This window comes from Sitophilus oryzae, unplaced genomic scaffold, assembly GCF_002938485.1.
Source record: "Sitophilus oryzae breed Bouriz unplaced genomic scaffold, Soryzae_2.0 scaffold_1356_pilon_pilon, whole genome shotgun sequence".
NCBI classification, from domain to species: Eukaryota; Metazoa; Arthropoda; class Insecta; order Coleoptera; family Curculionidae; genus Sitophilus; species Sitophilus oryzae.
Window position 1 is genome coordinate 1437247 of NW_022146011.1, and position 16790 is coordinate 1454036.

At 33.3% G+C, this 16790-nt stretch overlaps 2 protein-coding genes across 5 annotated transcripts in view; one reads left to right on the plus strand and one right to left on the minus strand.

The window, feature by feature from the left end:
- Nucleotide 1: 1 nt before the first annotated feature.
- On the plus strand, nt 2–11891 carry LOC115875257 (haloacid dehalogenase-like hydrolase domain-containing protein 2). The gene is made up of 5 exons (XM_030890680.1): nt 2–354; nt 2257–2434; nt 2495–2619; nt 5389–5599; nt 11521–11891. The coding sequence occupies exons 1-5, from the start codon at nt 269–271 to the stop codon at nt 11686–11688; spliced, it is 768 nt and encodes a 255-aa protein (XP_030746540.1). The 5' UTR covers nt 2–268; the 3' UTR covers nt 11689–11891.
- Nucleotides 11787–16790, minus strand: part of LOC115875255 (serine/threonine-protein phosphatase 4 regulatory subunit 4-like) — a 43183-nt gene continuing 38179 nt past the window's right edge. For 3 of the 4 annotated variants that reach the window (XM_030890674.1, XM_030890677.1, XM_030890676.1), the window contains 2 exons: nt 15840–16700; nt 11787–11919 (listed from right to left, as the gene is read on the minus strand). In XM_030890674.1, coding sequence (XP_030746534.1) covers nt 11904–11919; nt 15840–16700 — 877 coding nt within the window. In that variant the 3' untranslated portion in view covers nt 11787–11903. The remainder of the gene's footprint in view (nt 11920–15839; nt 16701–16790) is intronic. The other variant, XM_030890678.1, reaches the window with a different exon arrangement.

Sequence of the window (16790 nt, forward strand, 5' to 3'; positions counted from 1 at the left end):
TGTTGTATTCTGTGGTTGTCTTGTACTTTCTAAATCGTATTGGTGGTATTGGTGTTATTGGTATTCGCTCAGACCGATTATTAAATATTAATATATGTACCTATTCTCTGGGTATTCGCAATTCGTATTTGGTAACTTGTAACCTGAAATTTATAAACTGTAGCCAAAACCACAAATAACTGTAACTGTAACTTCCTTTACATTGACAGAACAGAACAGAACAGAACATATATATTTTATTGTTGAACTTGATTAGGATCAGGGTAGAATGATTCGTATGGTTTTGATTGATTTGAGCGGAACTTTACATATAGACAATCAAGCAATTGCTGGAGCTGCCGAGGCGTTAAAAAAGTATAAATAACTATTGCAGTTTGCCATCTTATATTTGACTGATGTGTTTAACATAATTACTTTAGTTTTTAATGCCTGTGTTGTAAGCTGTCCCTAGTAACGCTATGGCAAGTTATGGTTAGATACATGATTTACATGATACTGATTGATACTGATAAGTGCTGATAACAACACAAAAACCGCGTTTATACCTTAGGTTTATACGTAACATTTGAAATGATCATTTGACCTGAATTCATGTGAAATTAACGCATTTCGAAAGTGTAAACATGGTGTACAGGGTGTCCCATTTTCGTGTGTTTTATGGGGTATTTGAAAATGTTGCATTTTTCGACTCTTTTGGTACCTTGGTTATCTTATAACTTCTCGAAAAGATGCAAACTGAGTCCCGTAGAGTATTTTATGTCTGTCAGATTCACATGCACATTTCACATGCCGTTGTGACGTCACGTGGTTTAATATAAATAAACAAGGATATAACATATATAATCACAATATAACCAGAATATAACCTACGTAACTAGCGTTGGTCTTTTATCTATCTATCTAATATGAAACGACAAAAATCTAAAGGAAGACTTTTTAATTTATTTAATTAATATTAATTTATTGTATACCGGGTGCGTCTCAAAAATGGCTCACCCCTATAATTTTTTAGCCGACCATACCAATAGGTATGGTAGGCTATTAAGATCGGGAAAATTTTTTTTTTAATTTCACTCAAAATGAGTTATTTGGGTCAAAATACACACCGTCTTGTTGAAATATTAGTTCCGCTTCAACGTATCCAGGATTGTTCTCTATGATGTCAGTTAGGGCTGGGTCGATGGTATTTTCCAGTAAATCCAAGTACATATCACCTGTTAGATTTCTAGCAAGAAAAAAAAGGACCCACAATAGAATTTCCAAAAATACCAGCCCACACGTTCAATTTCTGAGGGTTTTGTGTGTGCACCTCGTGAAAAACCTTGGGGTTGTCCTCAGCCCAGTACCGACAGTTGTGCCGATTAACTACACCGTTCAAAAAGAAAGTACACTCATCCGAAAAAAACACATTAAATAGGAAATTATTATCATTCGCCACTCGTTCACTCATAGTTTCGCAAAATTGCAAGCGACGGTCAAAATCGTCTTCGTTGAGTTCTTGTACCAACTGAATTTTGTACGGGTGGAACTTATTTCCACTTTTTCTGCATGTGAGTACATCATAATTGTTAAAAAGTTTAACAATATTGAGAAGAACTTCAACGCACAAGTCACAGAACAGCTATCTAGCAACTACCGCACCTGATCGTCCAGCCTTGTGGCAAGTGAAAAAATGCGTAAACGTCTACAAATAATAAGAAAAAACAGCAAATTGGTCGAAGGAATTTATCCTTATCATTTACTCTGATAAATGTTTAAATAAGCTTTTCAAATTTCAATCCTTCATATTTTCTCAATCACTCGACCGATTTTCAAAAACGAAGCGGGAAAGTATAGAGAATAGAAAGTCCTTTTCATTGCAGTACCACTTGACCCCCCTTCCCATTTGAAAAAAACTGGGGGATGACACCCCCGCTTAGAGGGTTGAAGATTTTACAATTATTTTTGGGACAAAAGTTGTCCCCCTCGCAAACAAAATCGACTTGTTTTTGAATTTTCTGAAAAAAAAATTTCTCCGACTGTTATGCCTTGCAGAACGTTTTCGATGGGCCACCCTGTATATAAAATTATTGGGCGAACGCAATCAGTCGTAATTTCGTATTTTAAAGACAACTTGATGCCATTTTTTTTATCATGCGGTATAGGTTTGCTTTTGATAAATTAAAATTGATAATATTCTGACTTTCAATCAAATATTATAAGATGGCAATCTGATGAAATCACCTACAAAAAGTCTAGAATTTGTTCTCATTGTAGATTAGTAGACCATAATTTAACAATAAAATTTGTTACCAATACCACTAAGGAAAGTAAAAGAATTTTACACAATAGGCTTACTTCTTTAGGATTCTTAGTAAATAAAGATGACATTCTAAGTTCATTAGGAGCCTGTCGAAATTTATTAGTGGAAAGAAAACTTAAGCCAATGCTCATGGTATTTTATTTATATGCTTTTATTAAGCCAATTTAATAAACATATATTTATTCATTTAAGATAGCACCTGAAGCTTTAGAAGATTTTAATGGTTTGGCGTGTCCACCAAACGAGATGCCAAATGCTGTTGTAATTGGACTTGCACCAACGGAATTCAACTATAATAAATTGAATGAAGCTTTTAGGTAATACGGTTATTATTTACTTTGGATTAAATTTGGCGCACCTCATTCGCCACGGTTGATTATACGAAAACGGAAAGATGTAGAAACAAAATATTTTATGAGTATATTGGGATGGAAATGTGCACAATTTAAAATTATTTTGAAATGTACAGTGTGTTTCAGAACTAAGACACATACCGAAGTTATATTTTTTCTTATGGAACACCCGGTATTTTATTTCATTTTTGGATTCTTGGGCTCAAAAAAAGGTATTTATTATAAGGGTTAAATATGTTTAAAATCTTTGGTTTTTGAGTTACTTAAAGATATTTAAAAATGCAGGCTACAATAGAATAGATTATTAACACCCTGTACAGGGTGGGTCTCAAATTCGACGCTTTTAAATGGAAACACCCTTTTCTATAGGAGATAGACGAAAACTAATATCGGTGTCTGGAGCTTAATTTTCATCAAAACTATGATGGTGAAAACCGCATATCGATATCTGTTACCGTTTCGGAGTTACGGGGTCTTTTTCAAAAATATGCATTTTTAACAAATCGCTGTAACTTTTTTGTTATGGAAAATGTTGTATTTTTATGAAAGCATTTCCAAACCACCTTTTTACGTAGAATTTAATGGTTTCAGTATAATTTTTTTAAAATTAATAATTTAACAATTATCAAGAGAAAATTTGATTTTTTATATGGGACACCCTGTATATTTTTAATTTATTGAAAAGAATTTAAAATTACCTTTCCAAAAATATAACACACTTGGTATTTTGCTCGATTCCTCTTCGAGATATAGAGTATATAAAAATTCGCTTTAAATAAGTAGGCTGGAATGCAAAAAAATTCTAGCTGTGAGCATCAATTAAAACGAAAATAAAAATATTTGCTATGAGAAATGCAGAATTTTATAACAATTTAAAATATATTTACCCAACATCAACACATTTAAACTATATCTAATAACAATAAAAATAAATAGCAAACCAAGACATGAGATTTTGCTACAGGTGTTCAACATATCAACCGTCTTCTGTTATGGACAGACGGGGCAGTTTTTGAACATTTCTCGCGGAATTCATTAACTCAGTGGGGGTGAAAGAAACCCTCTCATAACTGCTAAGTATTTCTAATTCTTGTCTAGATTATACGGAAGAATAAGGAACCTTTATTATTCCTCAAATATATCCATAGGATTAGATCCATGGGCACTAAGTCAGGCGGCCTCGGCGGCCAACGGCTGGGATCTTGGTTAGTTATTCAACTATTCTTGAAATTGGCTGCAAAAATTTGCTGATAACTTCAGCGTTCTGAGGCGGTGCGTCTTGCTGGAAAAATATGTTTTCGAGTTCCATTAAGGGCGGGCATATCATCAATAAGTGGTCCAAAGCCTACTAGTTAAAAGTGGCGAACTTTTAAAAATTCTGTATTTCGAAGGGGATTATAACAAAATATCAAGTGTGCTATATTTTTGGAAAGGTAATTTTAAATTATTTTCAGTTAATTAAAAATATAGAGGGTGTCCCAAATAAAAAATAATTTTTTCTGTTAATAATTCTTATTAATTAAAAAAAATATTACTTAAACCATTAAATTCTACGCAAAAAGGTGCTTTGGAAATGTTTTCATAGAAATACAAAATTTTCCATAGCAAAAAAGTTACAGCGATTTGTTAAAAATGCACAAATATTGAAAAACACCCCGTAACTCCGAAACGGTAACAGATATTGATGTGCGGTTTTCACCATCATGTTTTTGATGAAAATTGAGCTCCAGACACCGATATTAGTTTTCGGCTATCTCGTATAGAAAAGGATGTTTCCATTTAAAAGCGTCGAATTTGACCCACCCTGTACATTCCCTCCCCACATATACCCATAAAATTGTTTGTTTCTAGATCTTTCCGTTTTCGTATAATCAACCGAGGCGAATGAGGTGCGCCACCCTGTATTATTTTTAATGATATTAAAATTGCAAATTGTGACTGTTGGGATGTTGGGTATGGGTTATCCTGTCAAATAACTTTGTAGGGAAATTCTATTTTTCAAAAAGCTATCACGTCCTAATTTTTTTCGCTCTTATCTTTTATATTACTGTTTTATACCCTGTATACAAGGTGCGCCACTATTCTGTGGGCATTGAACTACTACGAGTAGATTAATTAAACATATTTGGAATGGTCGGGTTACACTTTAAACCCGAAAAAAGTCTGGAATACTTATTTCTAGGTTAAATAGATGCTAAAATTTAAGAATAAACAAATTTCAAGTTGCCTAAAGAATGTTTTTTGGATTTATTTTTTTGCAAATGTTACGGGTTGCGCAGTAGCGAAATACCCCCAACCCCCCAGCCAGACTTAGGCTTCTGGGTTCACAAGTTATTAGTTTATTTTTTTGTTATTCTAACTTGCCTAAAATATGTTCTCTAAATATGTCGCCAGCTCTCGGGCTAATTGATTTATAGAGCGCGTCAACAGCGAGGGTTTTTTAGCGTAAAGGTTCATGTCCTCTAACGGATAAATGAAGCACTTTTTTGTGTAGGAGTTGTGTTGTCCAGAACTTATTTTGATGCCAAAATCACGTAGTAGTTCCGATGTCCGCGTAATATTTGGACACACTCTATGTATTTCAATATAATATATTAGTCAGTTCAACGAGTCAGGGTAGATTTCGACAAACGACACCCATAAAATGACAGTAAACACAGTTTTTCCTTCGAATTAAAATGACAGACAAGTGTCACTCTCATATTGAACAATTTTAATGTATTAATGTTTTAGACATTTACAAAATGGTGCTCAGTTAATAGCCATCCACGCAGGAAAGTATTATAAAACTAGTGACGGTTTAAGTTTAGGCCCAGGATGTTTTGTTAAAGGATTAGAATACTCTGCTCAATGTACTGCAACGTTGGTTGGAAAACCTAATAAATTGTTCTTTCAAGCTGCTCTAGGAAATATTCCTGCAGAGCAGGCGGTTATGATAGGAGATGTAAGCACACTTTTCAACTAAATATTATCTTGACCTTTCATTATGATCATTTCATGAAAACATGATAAAGGTAAATTTAGTTGGCCTTACCACAAAATCCTTCCGACTATAAGAGCTCTTTCAGACGAGGATACTGTATGCGAGATTCTGTATACGGGATACAGAATTACAGTCGAATACTTTCGAGATACTCTTTTGGCATACTTTTTTTTAGGTACAAAATAATATTCTAGTTTAAAACAAATTTCAGTGCGGTGCAGTTGTATTATTCTAGTATAAAATGAATATTGAAGAGTGCGTTCTGCTGTGGCATATACAGGGTTGTTCACCACATACAACACGGAGTATTGTAGCTAAACGATTATATTTTTACAAATTTCAAGTTTTGGGTTCGATGAAGGACTATTAGAGGTACAATTTAAAAATAATTTGACAAGATACAGAGTGTCCCAAATAAGTAAAAAATATCAAAGTTGTATTTTTTTAAATGGAACACCCTGTGTATTATTAAATTTTTAGTTTCTACGATTAAAATAAAGGTAAATTTGATTAAGGTTTATTATACTTAAACCTTACCGTTTTTGAAATATTTTCAATTTTGGGAAATTGCAGTAAAAATTTTAAGGCTTCATTTCTCCAAGGGTATCAAAGTTTTTAATACTAAATATTTACTGAAGTTTATTTATTGATCAGTTATTGTGTTGCAATAATAAAAATAATACTACCTTATACAGAGTGTCTAAAAATTTATTTTAAATAATTTCTAGTTTTAAACGCCAATAACTTCTTTAATTTAAATGGGACGCCCTGTGTATTTTAGGAGAATCAGATGCACAATTTAATTGTCTATCAAATTGTATTATACCATTTTTTACCTATCCCTTCAAGTTTTCGTAGAAAATGCATTTTCTTATAATTTAGACCCTATTTATCAATATACCCATGGAATATTGACATTTTAGATTGTTTTTAAAGCAACAAATGTACAAAATGTACAGGCTAGTAATATTATCGTTTTTAGCAAAACTTCTTCTCTGTTGTTATAAATAAGTATTTATTAAAAAATGAAATATAATTTTTAAGGTGTTTCTTTTTATCACACTGTCTAATACCCATACAAAATTCAGTTTTTTAGTATTTGGAGCAATTATTATTAATCAACGCAAACAGTCAGTTAATGTAGTTTGAATACTGGAATCATATTAATTGGTCCCCTTTAACAAATATTTAAACAGTTTTTTTTTATTTTTTAATAAAATAAACAAATTGTATCGACAATATTAGTATCTGTACTCTTTAAAAATTTGGTACATCTTTAAAAATAATCTAAAATGTCAATATTCCATGGGTATATTGATAAATAAGTTCTAAATTACAAGAAAATGCATTTTCTATGGAAACTTAAAAAGATAGGTAAAAAATGGTATAATATAATTTGATAGACAATTAAATTGTGCATCTGATTCTCGTAAAATATACAAGGTGTTCCGTTTAAATGAAACAAGTTATTGCCATTTGAAGCTAATAATTATTTAAAATAAATTTTTAGGCACTCTGTATAAGGTAGTATAATTTTTATTATTGCAACAAAATAACTGATCAATAAATAAACTTCAGTAAATATTTAGTATTAAAAACTTTGATGCCCTTGGAGAATGAAGCCTTAAATTTTTTACTGCAATTTCACAAAATTGAAAATATTTCAAAAACGGTAAGGTTTAAGTATAATAAATCTTAATCAAATTTACCTTTATTTTAATCGTAGAAACTAAAAATGTAATAATATACAGGGTGTTCCATTTAAAAAAATACAACTTTTATATTTTTTACTTATTTGGGACACTCTGTATCTTGTAAAATTATTTTTAAATTGTACCTCTAATAGTCCTTCATCGAACCCAAAACTTACAATTTGTAAAAATCTCATCGTTTAGCTACAATACTCCGTGTCGTATGTGGTGAACAACCCTGTATATAATAATACAAAGGTTATAAATTTTTCATTATCGAAAGCGGCACGATCCATGGTTCTAGTATTTATTGTTCAAACTCACTCTCACTACTGAATTATTATTTTACTATAATAAACCTACAATAAATATTCTGTTCGCCTATGAAATCGAACTTTTTGTATCGCAAAAGTATGCAAGTCTGAATAGGTCCATAAGCTATGATAATTCTGTATCTCGGATACTCCTTCGTCGCCGGGCGGCTGAAAATTCCACATTCAAAAATTCGGCCGCGCGATACTGTATGCGTCGCCGAATGCCATGTGTAAGGTACAATTTAACTACATGCTTTTTCTGTATCTGAGATACGCGCGTCTGTGATACAGCATCCTCGTCTGAAAGAGGTCTAAGAGCTCTTTCAGACGGGGATACTGTATGCGAGATTCTGTATACGGGATAAAGAATTACAGTCGAATACTTTCGGGATACTCTTTTGGCATACTTTTTTTAGGTACAAAATAATATTCTAGTTTAAAACAAATTTCAGTGCGGTGCAGTTGTATTATTCTATTATAAAATGAATATTGAAGAGTGCGTTCTGCTGTGGCATATATATAATAATACAAAGCTTATAAATTTCTCATTATCGAAAGCGGCACGATCCATGGTTCTAATATTTATTGTTCGAACTCACTCTCACTACTGAATTATTATTTTACTATAATAAACCTCCAATAAATATTCTGTTCGCCTATGAAATCGAACTTTTTGTATCGCAAAAGTATGCAAGTCTGAATAGGTCCATAAGCTACTATGATAACTCTGTATCTGGGATACTCCTTCGTCGCCGGGCGGCTGAAAATTCCACATTCAAAAATTCGACCGCGCGATACTGTATGCGTCGCCGAATGCCATGTGTAAGGTACAATTTAACTACATGCTTTTTCTGTATCTGAGATACGCGCGTCTGGGATACAGCGTCCTCGTCTGAAAGAGGTCTAAGAGCTCTTTCAGACGAGGATACTGTATGCGAGATTCTGTATACGGGATACAGAATTACAGTCGAATACTTTCGAGATACTCTTTTGGCATACTTTTTTTAGGTACAAAATAATATTCTAGTTTAAAACAAATTTCAGTGCGGTGCAGTTGTATTATTCTATTATAAAATGAATATTGAAGAGTGCGTTCTGCTGTGGCATATATATAATAATACAAAGCTTATAAATTTTTCATTATCGAAAGCGGCACGATCCATGGTTCTAGTATTTATTGTTCGAACTCACTCTCACTACTAAATTATTATTTTACTATAATAAACCTACAATAAATATTCTGTTCGCCTATGAAATCGAACTTTTTGTATCGCAAAAGTATGCAAGTCTGAATAGGTCCATAAGCTACTATGATAATTCTGTATCCCGGATACTCCTTCGTCGCCGGGCGGCTGAAAATTCCACATTCAAAAATTCGGCCGCGCGATACTGTATGCGTCGCCGAATGCCATGTGTAAGGTACAATTTAACTACATGCTTTTTCTGTATCTGAGATACGCGCGTCTGGGATACAGCATCCTCGTCTGAAAGAGGTCTAAGAGCTCTTTCAGACGAAGATACTGTATGCGAGATTCTGTATACGGGATAAAGAATTACAGTCGAATACTTTCGAGATACTCTTTTGGCATACTTTTTTTTAGGTACAAAATAATATTCTAGTTTAAAACAAATTTCAGTGCGGTGCAGTTGTATTATTGTATTATAAAATGAATATTGAAGAGTGCGTTCTGCTGTGGCATATATATAATAATACAAAGCTTATAAATTTTTCATTATCGAAAGCGGCACGATCCATGGTTCTAGTATTTATTGTTCGAACTCACTCTCACTACTGAATTATTATTTTACTATAATAAACCTCCAACAAATATTCTGTTCGCCTATGAAATCGAACTTTTTGTATCGCAAAAGTATGCAAGTCTGAATAGGTCCATAGCTACTATGATAATTCTGTATCTCGGATACTCCTTCGTCGCCGGGCGGCTGAAAATTCCACATTCAAAAATTCGGCCGCGCGATACTGTATGCGTCGCCGAATGCCATGTGTAAGGTACAAATTAACTACATGCTTTTTCTGTATCTGAGATACGCGCGTCTGGGATACAGCGTCCTCGTCTGAAAGAGGTCTAAGAGCTCTTTCAGACGAGGATACTGTATGCAAGATTCTGTATACGGGATAAAGAATTACAGTCGAATACTTTCGGGATACTCTTTTGGCATACTTTTTTTAGGTACAAAATAATATTCTAGTTTAAAACAAATTTCAGTGCTATGCAGTTGTATTATTGTATTATAAAATGAATATTGAAGAGTGCGTTCTGCTGTGGCATATATATATAATAATACAAAGCTTATAAATTTTTCATTATCGAAAGCGGCACGATCCATGGTTCTAGTATTTATTGTTCGAACTCACTCTCACTACTGAATTATTATTTTACTATAATAAACCTCCAACAAATATTCTGTTCGCCTATGAAATCGAACTTTTTGTATCGCAAAAGTATGCAAGTCTGAATAGGTCCATAGCTACTATGATAATTCTGTATCTCGGATACTCCTTCGTCGCCGGGCGGCTGAAAATTCCACATTATTCAAAATTCGGCCGCGCGATACTGTATGCGTCGCCGAATGCCATGTGTAAGGTACAATTTAACTACATGCTTTTTTCTGTATCTGAGATACGGGCGTCTGGGATACAGCATCCTCGTCTGAAAGAGGTCTAAGAGCTCTTTCAGACGAGGGATACTGTATGCGATTCTGTATACGGGATAAAGAATTACAGTCGAATACTTTCGGGATACTCTTTTGGCATACTTTTTTTAGGTACAAAATAATATTCTAGTTTAAAACAAATTTCAGTGCGGTGCAGTTGTATTATTCTATTATAAAATGAATATTGAAGAGTGCGTTCTGCTGTGGCATATATATAATAATACAAAGCTTATAAATTTTTCATTATCGAAAGCGGCACGATCCATGGTTCTAGTATTTATTGTTCGAACTCACTCTCACTACTGAATTATTATTTTACTGTAATAAACCTACAATAAATATTCTGTTCGCCTATGAAATCGAACTTTTTGTATCGCAAAAGTATGCAAGTCTGAATAGGTACATAGCTACTATGATAATTCTGTATCCCGGATACTCCTTCGTCGCCGGGCGGCTGAAAATTCCACATTCAAAAATTCGGCCGCGCGATACTGTATGCGTCGCCGAATGCCATGTGTAAGGTACAATTTAATTACATTCTTTTTCTGTATCTCAGATACGCGCGTCTGGGATACAGCATCCTCGTCTGAAAGAGGTCTAAGAGCTCTTTCAGACGAGGATACTGTATGCGAGATTCTGTATACGGGATAATTACAGTCGAATACTTGAGATACTCTTTTGGCATACTTTTTTTAGGTACAAAATAATATTCTAGTTTAAAACAATATACTTCTCTGGCTTCAAAGTCAGCACAAGAATTAACTCTGAAAAGTAATGTACAGGGTGTTGACGAACTTTTTTTTTAACGCATGCATATTTAAATATCTTTAAATATCTCAAAAACCAAAGCATTTAAACATATTAAACCCTTATAATAAATGCCTTATTTTATGGCCAAGAATCCAAAAATGAAATAAAATACAGGGTGTTCCATAAGAAAAAATATAACTTTGGTATGGATATTATTTCTGACACACCCTGTACATTTGAAAATAATTTTAAACTATGCACATTGCCTCTCTACATATACCCATAAAATATTTTGTTTCTACATCCTTTCGTTTTCGTATAATCAACCGAGGCGAATGAGGTGCGCCATCCTGTATAGTTGTCCATATATTGCTTTATAATACTTTAAAACCATCATTTGCATGGCGGTAGTTGTTAACTTTAATAACTATGTTTTAAACAAATTATCTAGGATGTAACTGATGATGTAAAAGGAGCAATGGATGCAGGACTACAAGGATTTTTAGTGAAAACTGGAAAATACAAGGCAGGAGATGAAAACAGGATTAATCCAAGCCCATCAGCCGTATTTCCTAGCTTTGTGGAAGCAGTAGATTACATATTATCACGGAATATATAATTGTATATTTTATTATAAATTTATAATACAAATATAGTTAATGAAATAGTATTTACTCTGATATAAAATTATAATATATGTATAAAAATACTTAAAAATCGTGTTAACATTACTGTATAAATATATATGAGCATATATAAAAAATAGTATAACAATAATAAAAAAATAACACAACAAACAACCATTAATAAATATATACTATTGATCTTCAGGTCTTATTTAACAGGCCTCCTAAAAATAAAATGCAACTAAGATTAGTAAAAATATCACCAAACATTATTTTAATTAGTATAAAACTTGATTGTCTATTTGAAGGGTCCAGGGGAAAAACTTCATAAGCCTCAATTTTAGGATTTTACAATATTATAGTAGGTCTAACTGGTCCCTACAGAATGTATAAAATCTGCAGGACAATAAGTTGTTAAATCCTATCATATAGGCTTGGTGCAAGAACAGTTAACCTAATAGGACTGCTCATTCAGCCAAAAGTGTCCGCCAGGTGCATGCGAAAACTACTCGCTTTGTGACGTCATTATAGTCCTTGTCATGGTTATTAGTCCTTATCCGGCAACCAATAATACACACACGTGCATTATTGGTTGCCGAATGCAAAACGTTCATTATTTAGTTTATTTATTTAAACACCTTATATGTATGCAGTATAGAAAATTAACTGTATAAATCGTATTAAATACTCGGATAATGCATTTTTAAGAACAGCAGTTCCCAGCATCACCTTTTGCAAGCATTCTTTTTAGAGTACTTCCATATTTTGCTTTAAAATAATTAATAAACAATATCGTAGGCACTTAGTAAGTACTTTGTCACAATACACAACAGAAAATGGACGTATTTATACACTCTATAGCTCTAAAAACTTTAAAGACACCTTTTTCACATTTAAAATTGACAAAATAATTAACTCAAAATTTCTCAGCTGTTATTTTTATAAGTTTACCAGGCAACTAATAATACACACTATCATGACAAGGACTACAATGATGTCACAACTGTCAGCTGAAGCGCGGGAAGAGGCGAACGTACGTCTTATGAGGATGAGCAATCCTATTAGTTTACAGTTCTTGGGCTTGGTGCATTTCAGTTGATTTCAAAAAATTCCGACCACGGCGCTGTATACAGTAGAAATCAGATATTTTCGGTGTACATACGTTTCGCTAACCATGTTATCATCATCAGCAGATGATTATAAACTAAAGTACAATCTACAAGTTGAGCGTTTATATACTCGCCCAGTGGGCACCGAGTGGGCGTGGCAAAATCTAGACAACCGAGTCAGAGCCCACTGAGCGTAACAGTTAGATTTCCGCCACTAGAGTAGTAGGAACAAATAACTTGAAGGAATTGGATCGTTGTCTCTGTTCATACTATCTTTACATTTATTAATTCTGATGCTTTCATATGCATCTAATTGCCTGTAATTTGAGACTTGTTTAATTAATTTTAAATTATTAAGATCTATACAATGTTCTTTATCAACAATATGTTCGGCAACGCAAGATTTATCCGGTCTACCATATCTTATCTGAGCTAAATGTTCTTTAAATCTAGTTAATATTGATCTTCTAGTTTGCCCAACATATTTCTGATTACAATCTTTACAAGAAATTTCATAAATACCCGACCTTTCCAGTGGAGGTGTTTTATCCTTTGGATTACCTAATAATTGTTGTTATTTATTATTAGCACTATACACAAGTTTATAATTGACATTCTTAAAATTCCTTTTAGACCACGGATAACTCTCTATCAAACGGTATCGAAAATATTTAGACGTATCTTTCTCCACTTGAAAAGTCAAATTTTCAGAAATCATTAACCTATACCTACGTTTTCTAATTAATTTATCAACTAGTGAAGGAGAATATCCATTACACTCAGCTACATTCCTAATGTAATCTCTTTCTATTTCATATCTTTCGTTGGAAAGTGGGAAACTAAGTAATCTATGAACTAAGAAATTTAAACTAGCCATTTTATGTTCAACACTATGATGTGATTCATTAGGAATATATCTGCGTGTGGTCGTATTTTTCCTATAGATATCAAATTCCAGGCAATTATTAGCATTTCTAATAACTAATAAATCTAGAAATGGTAATCTGTTGTTCTCAATTTCATGCGTAAATTTAATGGAAGGAAAACGATTATTTAACTTAGAAATAAAAGTATCTATGGTGTCTGAATGTGTGTCAAAAACAGCAAAAATATCATCCACATACCTAAACCATACTCTTGGAAAATACTCAAACTGATTCTTAGCCTCCACTTCAAACCTGCTCATGAATAAATTAGCCAAAAATGGAGACAATGGATTACCCATTCCTGTACATTCCCGCTGTTCAAAAAAGTTGTTATTAAATTGAAAACAATTTTGTTTCATACATAACGATGTAAGCTCAATATATTCAGTCACAGTTTTGTTGTCGAGACCATTTGCGTTCAGTAATTCCTTCAAGTAGCCTAAAGTATGTGGAACACTTAGGAATGTAGCTGAGTGTAATGGATATTCTCCTTCACTAGTTGATAAATTAATTAGAAAACGTAGGTATGATTATGATTAGGTATGAGTAATGATTTCTGAAAATTCGACTTTTCAAGTGGAGAAAGATACGTCTAAATATTTTTCGATACCGTTTGATAGAGAGTTATCCCGTGGTCTAAAAGGAATTTTTAAGAATGTCAATTATAAACTTGTGTATAGTGCTAATAATAAATTACAACAATTATTAGGTAATCCAAAGGATAAAACATCTCCACTGGAAAGGTCGGGTATTTATGAAATTTCTTGTAAAGATTGTAATCGGAAATATGTTGGGCAAACTAGAAGATCAATATTAACTAGATTTAAAGAACATTTAGCTCAGATAAGATATGGTAGACCGGATAAATCTTGCGTTGCCGAACATATTGTTGATAAAGAACATTGTATAGATCTTAATAATTTAAAATTAATTAAACAAGTCTCAAATTACAGGCAATTAGATGCATATGAAAGCATCAGAATTAATAAATGTAAAGATAGTATGAACAGAGACAACGGTCCAATTCCTTCAAGTTTTTTGTTCCTACTACTCTAGTGGCGGAAATCTAACTGTTACGCTCAGTGGGCTCTGACTCGGTTGGTTAGATTTTGCCACGCCCACTCGGTGCCCACTGGGCGAGTATATAAACGCTCAACTTGTAGATTGTACTTTAGTTTATAATCATCTGCTGATGATGCTAACATGGTTAGCGAAACGCGCCTCCAGTGTAAAAGTAAAAGTGTTTCGGTGTATTGTGGTGATTTAGTGTTTTTATTTTGCTGTGTAACACCAAAGGTTCCAGTCCTCAACTGTAACATTTTATAGCTTCAGAATTTCTCACACTGATTTGATCAAAAGCAAAAATGGATTCGAGCAGTTCGAAGAAACAAATGAGTAAACAAAGCGCTCGTTACATAATCAAAAAATTAAATAGACATACTATCAGATGACAAAATATAATTTGCAATATTAATGGTATACTTTTTTTAATCAAATAGTGATTAAATGTTTTATGAACATCTAATGGTGCAAGTACACACTCGCCGAGACGACCCGAGGCCGAGACGAGGCGAGTGTGTACTTGGGGCTCTCGCCTGCTCTCGGGTCCTCTCGCCTCGTACTCTGAACGTTTTGTACCAAGTACACGCTCGCTGAAGCGAGACAAGGCGAATGTGTACCTGGGGATCTCGTCTTGCCTCGGTGCCTCTCGCCTCCTCTTGGAAGCGCTCGGTCTGGAGGCGGTCTCCAGCACGAGTCAAAGGAGACGAGAGATTTTCCCCCAATTCAGAGTAAAAAATAATTATATTGAATACATAATTAATTAGTTGTGCTATTTTTATTATTTTGCCAAATGTTATCTACCGTACTTTGATTAGCACTGTGCGTCACTGCACTTTTTTGAAAATAAAGATAGTATTTGACCTTCCTTAGATTTTTTATTTAGATTTGGAAAGCACAGGGAAAGAAATTATATACATACGAAAAGAAATTACTTCAATAGCTTGTGTTTTACATTACTTATTTAGCGAAATATATCATGGCAGTGAGAAAAATAGATTAAATATAGTAAAAAAAGCATAAAAAATAAACGCATTTAATAAAAGCTACCTGGTTATTAATACTGGTAAATTGGAAGACGATTTTCGCCTTTCTCGATTCTTGCTACTCTTCACAACTTGGAAAGTACTTTTTCCATCATTTTTTTCTCCGCCTGGTCGAAACTTTATGGTTTCTACATCATACACTGCGTCAATTGACGACTCCTCTTTGAACATAGAAAACTTCTTTTGATTACCATGAGACAATGTATCTCCCGGATTTGATACCGGTGTTTTAACAAAATTTCTTCTGACCTCTGTATTCGCCAATTTCATTTCATTTCGTGGAACCTTGCATACATTGTTTTTTGGAGATATAATTGAACTTAAGCTTAAGTTCTGGTCACTGGACGATTTGCACTTTTCAGAATAGAGCAATTTATTTCCTGTCTTTGAGCTTACAGGTATTTTACTATCGCCTGCAATAGATATATTTAAGCTTCTCCTTTTTAATAATTTTTCTCTCCTTTTCTTCTCTGTATCTTCCTTCGTATCATTAAGAAATGTATAAGAATATCTTTTTGATCTCTTATTCAACTGACTTTCTTTAGAAATTTTTTGAATACTAGCTTTTACGTCATCAGTTATGTTTGTTGTTATTTCCAGCTTTTTCAAATCCACATCCGTTAGTGTATCTACATTCACATTGCCTACCGATGTTATGAAATCACTTTTATCATTGATATTGTCCATTTCGCTAACATTTATGCTCACACAACGTTTATCTGTGTAGCTTTTCGTTCTATAAGTGCTATCCTTTGTAAGATATAGATTGCGATTCACTTTAGCATCCTCAGCACTTGAATTCAAATAATTGGAAAACGATACACCTGCATCGATATAAAAATGTTGGCCAAGAAAAGGCATATCGCTGCAACAAAAATAAGCTTGTGTCAACAAAAATTGAAACTAGATTAGCGTTATATTAGTATTTTTATAGGTTTTATAGGAAAAAGCAGGT

Coding starts and splice junctions, on each gene's coding strand:
- LOC115875257 (XM_030890680.1), top strand. CDS start 269: ATGATTCGTATGGTTTTGATTGATTTGAGCGGAACTTTACATATAGAC. Junction 355..2,256: donor GCTGCCGAGGCGTTAAAAAA/GTATAAATAACT, acceptor TTCTCATTGTAG/ATTAGTAGACCATAATTTAA. Junction 5,600..11,520: donor AGGCGGTTATGATAGGAGAT/GTAAGCACACTT, acceptor CAAATTATCTAG/GATGTAACTGATGATGTAAA.